The sequence below is a fragment of the Charadrius vociferus genome, unplaced genomic scaffold, assembly GCF_000708025.1.
Source record: "Charadrius vociferus isolate BGI_N301 unplaced genomic scaffold, ASM70802v2 scaffold62, whole genome shotgun sequence".
NCBI lineage: Eukaryota > Metazoa > Chordata > Aves > Charadriiformes > Charadriidae > Charadrius > Charadrius vociferus.
The window spans coordinates 2740504-2754416 of record NW_009647419.1 but is presented as its reverse complement, the minus strand read 5'-3'; the positions used below and the strand labels follow the sequence as shown (position 1 = coordinate 2754416).

Genomic DNA, 13913 nt, shown 5'->3' with positions numbered 1-13913 from the left:
GAGGTGTAGTTTTAACCAATGTACGTACATATCTGAAAGCTAAAGTTGTAAATGTATCCTCTGTATTTGCATATAAGCCGTACACCATTTTTAGATCTGAAAATTATTCCAAGCTTTATTTCTTTCCAAGGCACTTTTAGTACAGAGCTCTGCATGAACGACAGGATGAGAGCTGGCTGCCTTTCTGAATGTACCAGTCAGTGTGGTGGAAGGAACATCGAGGATGATGTGACGTGAACACAACATTTACTGGCATTTATTTGGGATGACCTGCCTGAGTCAGCGTGGCCTTACCGGCCCTAAGAACATTCACTTCTGCTCATGAGTAATGTCCCAACCCAAGAAAACCACACCCGGCTGCGTACGCCTCCTCTGTGTAGACACAGCCCCCGGGGTGAATCAGGAGATCTTCCCTGGGTTCTAACCACCAGTGGCTGAAAACACATCATAGGTTTTACTATGTTGGGTCAAGGACATATAAACAAACCTTCTTAGGCCATGGAAATAAATTCTTTTTCCTACATCATACTTCCTTCAAGGTTTACTAGCTTTGTACTCATCTTCAAAACCCTGAGACAGTTGCTTTCCCTGTTGTAGTTGAAAAATTCTAGACTCATCCATTTTACCTCTACTTCACACCAAATTATCTCTAACGGCAGATAGATGACAAAATGGGTAATCCCTAATACTTTTAAAGTCAAAAAGAAAAAAAGATTGGTAGTACCTGATGTTCAACTGTGAACTGTAAGCCATTCCTGCAAAATACTGCTTAATCGAGTCCATGCTACACTAAGTAATTGTTATCATATAGCTGCAGATTGAGCACTTTTGAAAATAACATAAGTGTTATAGAGGTATTTGTAGGCGTGACAACTACGTCGGGAAAGGACTGTCCAGTTTTGCTACACCCTCAAGGATTCTGCAGTTGTCACGGGAGAATTTTGAGCAAAAAACATCCCCTTGTTAGAAGACAGATGCTCCCCATAAGCTGGAGATCTGGAAAGTCTGCAGTCTGTTTAGGAAATGTTCCTTTCTCTTTCCATACCAGCATACTAGCAAGTTTTTTTGACAGCCAGAGCTTTTATAGCAACATTTTCTTCATGACAATAGTCTCCTAGAGCTGTTCTGAACCAAATCCTGCTGGCATGAGTACAGAAAATAAGTACCATACAAAACTGAGGTGGCTTTTGTGTCTGTAAAGTTTTAAAAGGCTCCTGTGATGAACTCCAAAGAAGCAGTATAGGCTTACCTTGTATCTGAGGAAGATGAAAATGCCACTAATACAAAGAAAGATAAAGCAAGAACATACCTGGTAAGAGATTTACATCAGGCGTTCAGTCTCATGGATGAAGTGGCTGAGATCTTCTTGGATGGTTACCCGTTTTGAAAAGGCAGTGCCTCCTGAACGGTGAGCCAGCTCCTGCCCCTCTGTCCTCCACACCATGTATATTGCCTATACGTATTTAAATTATGTATTTTTAAGTCTCTGCAGACATTTCCCCTCCATTACATTAATTATGACGGGAAAATTGGCATGCTGTCCTAACACTAGGCCATCCCACTCTTCAGGAGCACACTGTCTGTGGGTAGTAGGTTTCCCCTGTATTAGGTGAGAGACAAAGCTGCTTATATTCCACACATCCGCTAAGAGAGGGAAGCTCAAATGAGGAAAAAAAAACTGTGCTGAGAAAATATATGAAGTACTGCAGGGGAGAAACATTGGAAGAGCAGAATGACATTTTCATGTGCCCACCTTAGGCAAAGAAACAAAAATGATTTTCAAAAGAAAAAAAAATCAAAAGGGAAAGGAAATAAAGGCCTTCTCACAGACCCTTCTAATACTTTATATGAAATGTTAACTTCCCAGATAGTGTTATTAAAGGCTAGGCAGAAGCCATTACACAAAAATGAATGCAGCTTCACGTTCTGTACCTCCAAACTTCAGTTATAAAAGTGTCTCAGGTAGGCTCAATGGAAATTATTTTCTTTTAAGGACAACTGAAGTCAAGTTTCACGTTTTCAAGTTGTTGGTGGGATGTGATTCTGGTTTAAAATCTGCCATAAGATCACAAGAAAAATGGGAGATGTTTCTGCCACCAAACGACTCCACACCTAAACCCTTTCTTCCCAAGAAAATTTAGTGCTGGGAACAAACTAATAGTTTTAAAGATTTTTTCTTTTCTTTTGCCAGTAAGGTAAATCATATCAGACTAATTATAAAAAGCTAGTAGTGGTGGGAGTCTGTCACAAAACTCATAGCCTGTTTTCTTCAGTCAGGTGGGGCCCTCACTACACATAGGAGCAAAATGGGACCATCTCCAGAAAGTTCACTCTGCACAAACTTTAATGCCTCCTCCCTTTCTGGGCCATTTCAATGAATAAGTGTTTTAGAGCCAGCTCTCCTTCACTAGCAGGTAAACCCTTTGTTAAGATGATAATTTTTGTGGGAACCTCATGTTAAAATACCAGCAGCAAATAATTTATTCTCATTTCTAAGAAGCTTTACAAGGATACAAAGCTTCACAAAGGCAACAAGGTTTTTTTCGCTCTTCGCACACCAAAATAACATGCTTTTACTGCTGCATCAAATCCAATTAATTGTTTAGTTTCCTTTTACCTTCCGACTTTCTCTTCAGGGACAGTATTCTTGCTATTTAGTAATGGTGTAGTTTTAATGACCATACCACAGATGGTGTGTACCCAGAATACAGATAAGCACATTTTTGGAGACTGCATCATTCTCATATGGAAGAAAGAGCCAAAATCTTGATGAGTGAGGAAACTATTGTACATAGGTTTCTGGAAAACCCTGAAAAAAAATCCTAGTTTAAGAAGAGCTGCATCAAAGATGCTTAAAAATGAAACAATGCAAAATAGTCTAGATGAAAATAACTTACTCGGCTCTAGTCAGATGTAAGTATTTTAGATTAGATCGCAGTTTTATTGATGCCTCAGTGGAGGGAACTCCCCAAGCCTGCAAAAGGCGCATATTAAGTGCTAGTCTATTGCCCATGGGACACAGGTTATGTATTTTTGAATAAAATAATACTGCTTTAAGTAATAACTGTTTGTAAATCCTAACGCAGCAAACATCCTGCTACTTTGACTGTATTACAAGAATAACAAAAAAGACTTAATTCTTACTCTTGGGACCCCACTCCTACTCCCCTGTAAGCAATTAATACTGAAATAAAATTGGAAAGTGCCCACTGACCTAGCAAGCCACCTCAGGCCCTGGCCTGGCCGGCAGATCCCCACTGAGCCCACGGTTCTCTCCGCCATGACAGCCCTCACCTCAGCTCCCCAGCACTGACAGGACAGCCTTACAGCTCCGCTGATTGGCCAGTGGCAGACAGACGAACGCCCCCTATTGGCTGCGTGCCTCGCTGGTGAGTGTGATAGGCTGGGCCCATGTCCCGCCTCTGCTAAGTGCTTGTCCACCTCCTCCCGCCATAGCACCCGTCCTGCGCCCCCGCTTGCAGCCGTAGGTGGGGCATCCTGGTCTCTAACTTGCAGGGACACGGATTCAACAGATGGACCACTCGGTGGATAAAGAACCGGCTGGATGGTTGCACGCAGAGTTGTGGTCAATGGCTCAATGTCCAAGTAGAGACCAGTGACGAGCAGTGTTCCTCGGGGGTTGGTACTGGGACCGGTGCTGTTCAACATCTCAGTTGGTGACAGGGACAGTGGGATCCAGTGCACCTTCAGCAAGTTTGCCAATGATACCAAGCTGTGTGACGAGGTAGACATGCTGGAGGGGAGGGATGCCATCCAGAGGGACCTGGACAGGCTGGAGAGGTGGGCCTGTGTGAACCTCATGAAGTTCAAGGCCAAATGCAAGGTCCTGCATCGGAGTCAGGGCAATCCTAAGCACAAATCCCATCTCAGCAGGGAATGGATCAAGAGCAGCCCTGAGGAGAAGGACCTTGGTGTGCTGATTGACGAGAAACTCAACATGAGCTGGCAACGTGTGCTTCCAGCCCAGAAAGCCGACCATATCCTGGGCTGCATAAGAAGTGTGGCCAGCAGGTCAAAGGAGGTGATTCTCCCCTCTACTCTGCACTGGTGAGACCCCACCTGGAGTACTGCGTCCCGCTCTGGAGTCCCCAACATAGGAAACACATGGACCTGTTGGAGCAGGTCCAGAGGAGGGCCACAAAGATGATCCGAGGGCTGGAGCAACTAACCTACGAGGAGAGGCTGAGAGTTGGGGTTGTTCAGCCTGGAGAAGAGAAGGCTCTGGGGAAACCTTATTGTGGCCTTCCAGTACCTAAAGGGGGCCTAAAGGAGAGCTGAGGAGGGACTTTTTACAAGGGTATGTAGTGATAGGATGAGGGGGAATGGCTTCAAACTGGAAGAAGGGAGATTTAGATTAGATATTAGGAAGAAATTTTTCACTTTAAGGATGGTAAGGTGCTGGAACAGGTTACTCAGAGAAGTTGTGGAAGCTCCATCCCTGGAGGTGTTCAAGGCCAGGCTGGATGGGGCTTTGAGCAACCTGGTCTAGTGGGAGGTGTCCCTGCCCATGGCAGGGGGGTTGGATCTCGATGATCTTCAAGGTCTCTGCCAACCTAAACCATTCTGTGATTCTATGATCCCGCTGAGGCCTGGCAGAACCAATCCTCAATAATAGTCTCATAAATACAAGCAGCTCTGTTCCAGAAAACCTGTGCCCGAAGAACCAAAACATGCAATTTTGTAAGGCAGCGAGAGCAGATAAGAATCTTAAAAAGCAGCCTGAACTCTGAAGAAAGCTGACCACAAGAACAGCAGTGTACAGAAAAATGTTTATTGAGAGTGTTGCTGCATTAGAATTGATACCATTTCATCAGCAAAAGCTGTGGCAAAAGAAACACGTCATTATTGTCTTCCTGTCACGAAATCCGGTCCATATGTCAGCACTGGTCTCTCAGCTGGTTGCTCAGCTCCTGAAGTTTAGCAATCATGTTGTCCATAGTTGTCACCTCATCAGCTATCTCACTGCGAACCTCATTACTTGTTACATCTACAAAAAGTTGCTGCATGACAAAAAAAAAAAAATTATTTTAAAATAGACATATAGATTTCTTTGTTTCAACGTAGAGATGCAATACAGAAACGTCATCACCACTATCCTGCCTTTTTGTATTTTTGGTACTTGTGATGGTATCTCTCTCTTTGGAAAGTCCATTTTGTGGCTAATAAACAGAAGGTGCATATATCTATATATATATATGTATACACACACACACGTATATAGACATGTGGTCTGTGCCACACACTTGATATTTTGCCAAAGGGGCCAAATCCTCCTGTGGATGTTGGGTTTCTGCTCTGACTTGACTGCCTATGCTGACTCCTGATCCCATCAAAAGTGAAGGACTTTACCATGAAATTCAAATTAAAGAGCATCTCACATACTGTCACTGCGGTTTACAAACCCACCTGTTGATAAATTAGAAGTTGTGAAATTTTAATGGCCAGTTTTCCCAGTGTCATATTCTGTTCTGTCATTTTCTCCAAAACCCCAAATAAACATCTTTTAACATGTGGTGTCAAGACGTGTGGGTGGAGACATTAATCTGTGTGTAATTAAGTTATACAAGAGAAAACAAAACACTACAGAGTAATAAAAATAGTTTGTTCTTAAAGACCTTAAGACATGAACAAAACCACAAAGCAGCTAACTTATGAGGAATCATAATCTTCATGTATTTACAGGGAAACCAAAGGAGAGGAATACTAAATGACTTGTCTAAAGCCTTGAGATAACGCAAGCTCCGACTGGAGCTTTGTGCATGCTGCACCAGAACACGTTGCTATTGCAAGGGCAGGACCTGTCATTTGACTCAAGTAATATGGAGGTACCACTCCACAGAAATATGGTGGCGGTGGGGGGCTTAAACATATGTTTCCCCTTTCTTATGTAAAGGGAGAGTGATTCATACTTCATTTGACACAAATGAAAAGCCTACATTTAGAGACAAAAACAAACCAAGAAAACAAAAGTTGCTCTGGATTACATCTGTACATCATTATATCATCAAAACATAACAGGACAATGCAGATACGTATATAAACAAAAATGTACTTAGAAGGCCTGAACCAAGGTCTTCAATGTGCCTCAGAACAGTGTTGTCACTGAACAAAGGAACATCTTACACAAAAATAGGAACATGTTCCTGCTGCAAGTACAGAAACTTTTCTGACTTTCAGCCCAAAAACCTCACACTAGGAATGTGACAAAAAAGTGTGGTTCTTTCTGGCTAAGACAGCTAAATAAATCAGGATGATATAATTATTTGTTCTTTCTTTCTTTCCTTTTTTTTTTTTTTTTTTTCTCCACACAGTTAAAGAGATCTATTCAACTAGATGCAGCCTGGGGACGTTTCACGCACCATCATTCTTTGGTCTTTGTGCCCCATGTTTCCCCACAACAGTACACACATTTCATGCATTTACGATACAGCTCCATGACCTTTCTCCTTTTTAGAGACCCCACCTGTCAGATCCGAATGATGCATGGGGGCAAGGAGCAGAAGAAAGCCCGCTATGCTATTTGCCAGAGCATGCGACTGCCTAGAAGGCTCTATACAAAAAGGAGCCCATTAACAACACCTTTTCGAGTAGTAGCCTTCAGTAGAATGTGAGTGCATCACGAGTCCAGCACAACACAGGCACTGGAATGTCAGAGATAGAGATCCCAGGAAAGGTGAGAAATCTGAGAAATGACATTCTTTCACCTGTACAAAAACTACTGATTTGTTCCAGTTGCGTGTCCTGACTACAAAATTCTAAAATTTTATCTTTTAAAAGTTACACTGTTCCTTTTTTCCTTCTGAAATTTTAACTACTGAGTCTACTCTTAGCCCATTTTTGTAAGTGTTTTTCTCTGTTAGAAGAAAAAAAACCCACACTAATATTGACTAACAAGGCAGCAAAAGGAAATGCTGCAGTCAAGCTTTGACAGGCATAAACGGTGCTAAACCCTTTATGCATAGGATATTACAGAAGATGGCTGCGTTTTTAAACCACAACACACTTGGGAAATTCAATATGACTTCAAATAAAAAATAAGATGGCGTCTTGGAAAGTATGCAAAAACAGTGAGGTCACACCAACAGCTTTATGTATAACATGTCAGTTTTCTCAGAAGTGCTGTAAAACTTAGAGGCACCATTATCTGCCAATAACAGAGACATTAATTTAATTAGTGCCTTCAGGAATGTCCTGTTTTGAGGTAAAACAGAACCAATTTTGGTCAGTAACTTCGCTTCTTAGCTGGGCCTCTCTAACAACTGAAATTAACAGCATATTGTGCAGACAATGTTCACTCTCTCAGGGTGATAAGACCTATGTTTATAGCTGATGCCCAGCCATGGTATGCAGAGAGGACCTTGCTTATACTTATTGCTATAACACCCAAGGCCAGCCAACTTTGTTATTTGCCCCGTTGGAGGGTCGGAAGCAGAAAAGCATAGTGGGGTCCCACCTGCAGGGAGGAGTGGACAGGACAGGTGACCCAAAACTGACCAACGAGGGTATTCCATCCCATCTGCCTCATGCTCAGTATAAAGGCTGAGGGATCGAAAGGTCAGCTCTCTCTCTTCCTGCAATGGCCAACGTCTGAGGAGGACTCTGTTTGTCTGCCTGCGATCCCGATCCTGAAGATTCTGAGTCCAGCCTGGGACTGCCCCAGTGCCAGTCGGTGTCGGGATTGTCATCTCGGGAGCTTGATACGGTTTTGTATATATTTCATTATTTCTTTTTTATTTTATTATTAATATTTCATTAAAGTAGTTTAGTTCCTTCTAAACTCGTAAGTCACTTTTTCCCTCCTCTGCCCCTCTCTCTGAAGAGGGGTAGAGGAGAGCATCTGTTGGTCCCATCTGGGGTCCCCCAGGTCCCCAGTAGCCGATTTGGCCTAAACCACGACAAGGAATTAAGAATACAATTTACTAGACTTACCTATTGTTAATCTTCCATATAGTGCATGGGTTTGCATAATATAAACCACCTGCACTTGTATTTATATCAATTATGTCAAGTAGCCTTGCTTTTTCTCTACAGTCATAGTCTACACACCTTTTTTTTTTTTAAACCATTTTGTGAATCACAACAAAACGTATATGTTGTGGGTTTTTTTCACCACATTCTGAAGACTTAGTAGGTCAGTAACTAAAAGCAGAGTTACAGAGCCAGCTTGTATCTGCTTATACAACTTTCGTAGGCTCTTATCCTTAAAATTATAGGACTTAAAGAGAGTGAGCCAATTTTAGCACAGTGATGATGGATCAACACTTTGTAACACAAGCACGTATGTTCTAAAACTTACGTTCTGTAATTCACATTTACTAAACCTCACACAGAGCCAGGAAGAATACTTCTTTAAGACATTAAGTGTAATTTGAATGAAAACGTATTCCAGATCACTCCTCAGTTAAACAATGGCTGTGTCTCATGTTGTAAGATGAAGGGTAAAATTAGGATAATAATGGTGCAGAAACAGACTCGGCTTTTTGGGTGCCTGGCTATGAAGGCACAACTCCAAACCCCAAACATATGATTCAAACACAATGACATTTTCCAACAAATCAATATCTGAATTGGTAGGGTATCCATGAAAGCCTTATTAAAAATTAGTTCTCTCTTTTAATAAATAACTCTGTTTTTAAGATACTTCAAGTGACGCGAAGTAGCCCTGACACGTTTTGGTCCTTTCTGCAGGTTTACATCCATTCTCTCTGAGGCTGTTCTGCTTCCCCCATGACTACTGACATAAGGAAGAGGTCTTTGAAATCACTGAATTCTTCCAAACGTTCGAGTCTGTTTGCTGAAGATTCTAAGTAAAATTCTGACTTAGTCTAAGAGATGGCATTGACATTTAAGAGTAGTAGGATTATTTCAGTCAAACCCTAGCAGGAAGAAGGGAAATGAAAGTCTACTTAAACCTGGAATCCTTAACAGTGTAGAGCTGAATTTCCATCTGATGATGCACTGGGACAGGCAGGTATTATTTGATCTATAAATGACTCAAAACAGAGAAATGGTTTCTGGCAACAGAACAAAGATTCCTAGCTTTCAAACAAAAATTCCTGCCTTTCAAACATTCCTACCTTTGCTTTGGATGACAAGCCCCGTAAGTTGAGCCGAGCTGAAGAAAGTATCTGCAAAGCTTCCTGATGATTAGATTTGTTCTTGCTGCACTTTATAGCCACTAGAATCCAAACACAGAAGAAAAGGACCCCAAAACAAAAAAGCATTACCTCTATAGCAGTAATCTTTAAACAACAACATTTAATTAAAAATCTTGATACCTTCCATAGACTATTTTTAATGTAATATCCCTGAAAAGAAACATAAAGAAAAAGCATGCCAAGTAATTTTGAGAAGGTAACTCTAGACCCAACAGGTATATGTATCCTTCTTAAACATAAATACCACAGCACAGTGAATAGTCTTACTGAGTCTAAGTTTTGTTCATCTGCTGGACAGTCAATCAAACTTACATGATGATTTGAGCACTGAGATGAATTATAGATGCATTTTCACTTGCATTATGAAATTGCTAGACCATGAAATTAATTGATTCCATGTTTACCAGTCATATGTTTACTGACTCACCCAACACAATTTCTGCCTCATTCTGAGTATATTTTTGTATGCACTGTCAGGATGATGCTCTCTGTTACAGGACTCTCAATAGTAGGAATAAATATAATGGGTAAAGTATAATATTATTTTGTTACTAAGCTTAATGAATATTTGCTGTACTCTTCAAGAATAACAGAAGTTCTTTTCAGGTAGAACGTACCATGTGCAATCTCTATGGCTCCTTTCACCACTTCCTTAAAAGAAGAAACATCTTTCTCCCAATCACTTGATTGAATTTCACATTTATGTGCCTTAGTGAGACACTGCAGTGACTGCAAGGGGAGGAAAAAAAAAGATCAGTATGTGAGAAAACAAACTAGGAGAGTTACTTAGTTTTAAGTATCTATGAAATTAATGCTCAATCCAGAAAATGGATGTATCTTTACTATGCTTGATTTCCTGTGAGTTGGAGTAGTGTCCCGCTCTGCAACGGTAACCACCAGCTGTAACACAGATGTGCTTCACCAATATTGCTTCTCGAGTATGAGAGGCATATAAAATAACATGTGTCTAATTTTTATCTTTTAAAAATCTGTCTAGACTGATGGATGTGACCCATGTTTGCCAAGTCATCATAATTAAATGCACATGAAAAAGAGAAGAATACTTGTACTCACACTTTGAACAGCAGTTTTGTACCTAAAAATTTATAACTGAATACATTAAAGCTTTCTTTCTGTATATGTATTCTTGGCAAATAACGTATTTTACAGACGCAGCTATTAGCTGCCATACTGCTCTGGTTCACAGTGTGAACAGGAAAAATAAATGTAAACAATATGGAAGGAAGGTCCCATTAAGAAAAAAAACCAACAAAACATGAAGAATTTAAGCAGAAGAAATTCAGTTTTGCTTTCGAGTTTTGTTTTCCTTTGACAGCATCAGAAATATGAAACATATACATGCCAGGCGTTACATGGCTTGGTTCAATGACAACAATTCAATTATCTTTTCAAGAGTTTAGATATCATATAAAGGAATAAAAAAAAATTCAGTGTGGTACATGTACACGAGCGCAATAAAGACTTCTGATTGCTGAACAAATACAGAATAAATTTGAGGGCTGTCACCCCAGAAGCCTCTATGTTCTCTCTCCCACCAGAGTTCAGTCACTAGGGCATGGGTGATTGAATGGCTTACGCTGCTGTAAATTGCAGTAAAGCTGTATTAAGTCAAACCAGAGCAAATTAATTTTTTTCATAATAACCTAGGTTATAAGTGGTAGTAGTTCTGGCCAGCAGAGGCAAGAACCTCCAAGAGAAGGAACAACAGTTTTTACAGCAGCCTGATTTCAGTCCGCATGTGTCTGAGTCAGTGCAGCAAATTAGGGGGGTTTTGCTGACAGATGTCAGGGAGGGGAAAGAATTCAAAGTCTTGTGGGCTGTTTGTTTGCACTTCTGGAACCTGGATTTATCCTGGAAGGAATCAGTTATGAGCTGGGGTCAGCAGGAAAAGTGAAGGTTGGAAAGATTCCTCGGTGGGAAAGGGGTGGACTGCACTTCATTCAGCAAAGACTGAAGTACCGAATGAGGTAGCAGGTTGCATACATTAAAGTGTAAGAGTAAAATATAAGCTAAAGAAAAAAAAAGCACAAACCCAACACTTTGATAGTTTTACACTCCTAACTTGTAAACCCTGCCTGACTTTGATTCAATTTACAAAGCACTGTTGTGAATTCTAACTATAGACTCTCATGATTCACGGCATCAGATACAGCAGCAGAAACAGAAAGGTGAAAAAAAACCAACCACCAACCCACTGTCTACAATAGCCAGACATACAAGGTTGTTCTTTCAAATGCAATATCAGGAACAAAATTGGTTAAATATAATTAAATCTGCACTAAATAAGGTATTACATTATGGGATAAAGGTCAAACCCTTCCTTTGTAAGGAGGTACATGACACTATGATAGATCTGTTCCCACCTCTTTGTCCTGTGATGCCAGAATATAGTGAATAATGCCCTTTCAGAATTCATTGACCTTTTGCATAACAAAAGTGGGTGGAAAACTGCAACGATACATCTGGAATTTTTCTACAGATTGTTAATAGTCACTTAATATCTGACTGACACATGATGGTGCTTGTGGCAGTGAAGCCAATCAATACTGTTTTTTAACATTTTTACTTTAGAATATGATATCAGAAAAAGCTACCAGTGATTATCTAGTGTATTGTAAATTAATTTTTACTCTGTAAATGAATATATGCTGTGGCTGTAGGAAGTTTTGCTCTTTCATGATCTATATCTATGGTACCATCATACCAGGATACTCGGACACACACATAAACATACCTTAAGTATTTATAAACATCATTCCATTTTGCAGGGCAAGCTAGACCGTAAGCATGTTCCATAACCAGTCTGATTAGGAAACACACTTAAAGTCCTGTCTACTCTACAAATTGAAACCATGTTTTTAACTGGGTTAGTGAAAAATACTGTGATGTAACCAGATTCCGAAATGAATACATCTATAGTATAGACAGGGCCTCTGCTACTTTGCATGTCTGAGTAAGAATTTGAGGATATATTACAGGATATTGCAGTGTCTGTATTTCTGAATTCTAAATAGGCCAAATCCCTTTTATTGTTCAGCTGTAAAGAAAAATAGGGAAGGAAAAAAGGCAGGAATTGGAGGTATAATGGACACGGGCATGACTAAGCAAGGCATTTCACAGGGCAAAGTGCAAAGAGGGAGACAAGGAGCAAGCCCCCGATAATTGAAGTTTAACCCCACAGGCATACAATTTGTAGGCCCAACTTTCTGCATAATATGCTTGACATCAAGTGACAAGCAATTCTCCAGACCGACATTTTTGCTCAGGCCAAAGGCATAGCCCCATTAGGAAACACATACTAAATGCCGTCCTTGTGTATTTTCAGCTTCAGTGAAGATCTGACAACCCATAAGTATTTTTGGAGCGTGCAAGGATATTTGAATTTTGGAAAGTTAATACCAAATACAAAGCACATGTCAGCATACAACAAAGTAAACACTTCTAGCAGTGCAGAGTGGTTATTTTGGAAATGCAATCAACTCAATCACCTGGGAAGTGATAGGAACAAGAGATGGAAGTTAACATAGCAAAACCAGAGACGGGTAAAGAGAAACCAATGGTTCAACAGACTTTATTTAATTCCATTTTAAGCTAAGTAAGGACAAAGCACTTTTACTCTAGGAACTCTAACTGTGGTATAGACTATCTTAAGGCATTTTCCCTTAGTGGTTGCAAAGAAGAATATAGGTGGCTTATGATGCCACTGGATCATGCTATCAAGATCCACTTTTTTCCAGAAGCTGCAATATCTTGTCTTCAGAATCAAAGATTCCAATTTAAAAAAAAACCACCACCACCATTAGACTATAGCCATTATATTGTTGCCAAGAAAAGTTTCAGAATACAAATCCAAGATGATGCACATATGCTCTAATAGGATATTTTAAAATGAAATATCGATAAAAGAGAGATATCTTTTAAAAATCCACAAAAACTGATGTAAAACATCTTACTCCTGTTAGGTAATAAAAATGTGTGCTGTAGGAACATGAAAAGCACAAAATAAGCTATTAGAAACACTAAAGCAAAACACATCTGGAACAAGAGCGTGTCTTACTATAGCACTATAGTCTGTTAGAGAGCAGGTTTCTACCAGAAGTGTGTATGCATTAAAACTTAAACCTCACAACACACTTACCTTTTCAATATCTTCACCACTATCATTCTGTCCATTTCCATAAAGCTGGGCATAAAGTCTCCAGATCTCCCCATCATTTGTCACTCGTGAAGTCACTCTGCCCAAAAGCTCCTGCAATTTTCCCTTCAATCCACTTGCTACCTCTCCCGTGCGATCTGCCATACCATCCACTACTGCTCTGACCAGAATAGCCAGCACCTTAAAAAAGCAGCAGGAAAGAGGTTATATTTCAGCTCAAATCAACATCTGTATGTACAATGATATCTGTAATTTATGGTCTCTATTAATGATTCAGTAAAATACAAATATAACACCATATGACAAGTATAGAATTTACTAAGAAATACATTATTAGGAGAGTGATTCTACTAATTTAAACCCGTAAGATTCCATGGTTGGTGAAGATAAAGATGCCAAAGAGCTAAGATAGCAATTTGGGTTACTGGGACAGGCTAGTGCGAAAGAGAATGGTATAGGAAATTTTGACAGTTTCCTAAAGATGTTTTCACCTTACAGTATCATTGTAAAAAGATCAGTAAACAGGCTGAACCAGATTAATTCAGGTAACGGAAGAC

At 40.1% G+C, this 13913-nt stretch overlaps 1 protein-coding gene across 1 annotated transcript in view; it reads right to left on the bottom strand.

Moving 5' to 3' along the window:
- Positions 1-4776: 4776 nt before the first annotated feature.
- The window catches only part of TTC27 (tetratricopeptide repeat domain 27), a 128294-nt gene continuing 119157 nt past the window's right edge, over positions 4777-13913 (bottom strand). Inside the window, exons 17-20 of the mRNA XM_009880444.1 lie at positions 13339-13536; positions 9797-9908; positions 9099-9199; positions 4777-5021 (exon numbers count right to left, since the gene is read on the bottom strand). Of these exons, the coding sequence (XP_009878746.1) occupies positions 4899-5021; positions 9099-9199; positions 9797-9908; positions 13339-13536 (534 nt within the window). The 3' untranslated portion in view covers positions 4777-4898. The remainder of the gene's footprint in view (positions 5022-9098; positions 9200-9796; positions 9909-13338; positions 13537-13913) is intronic.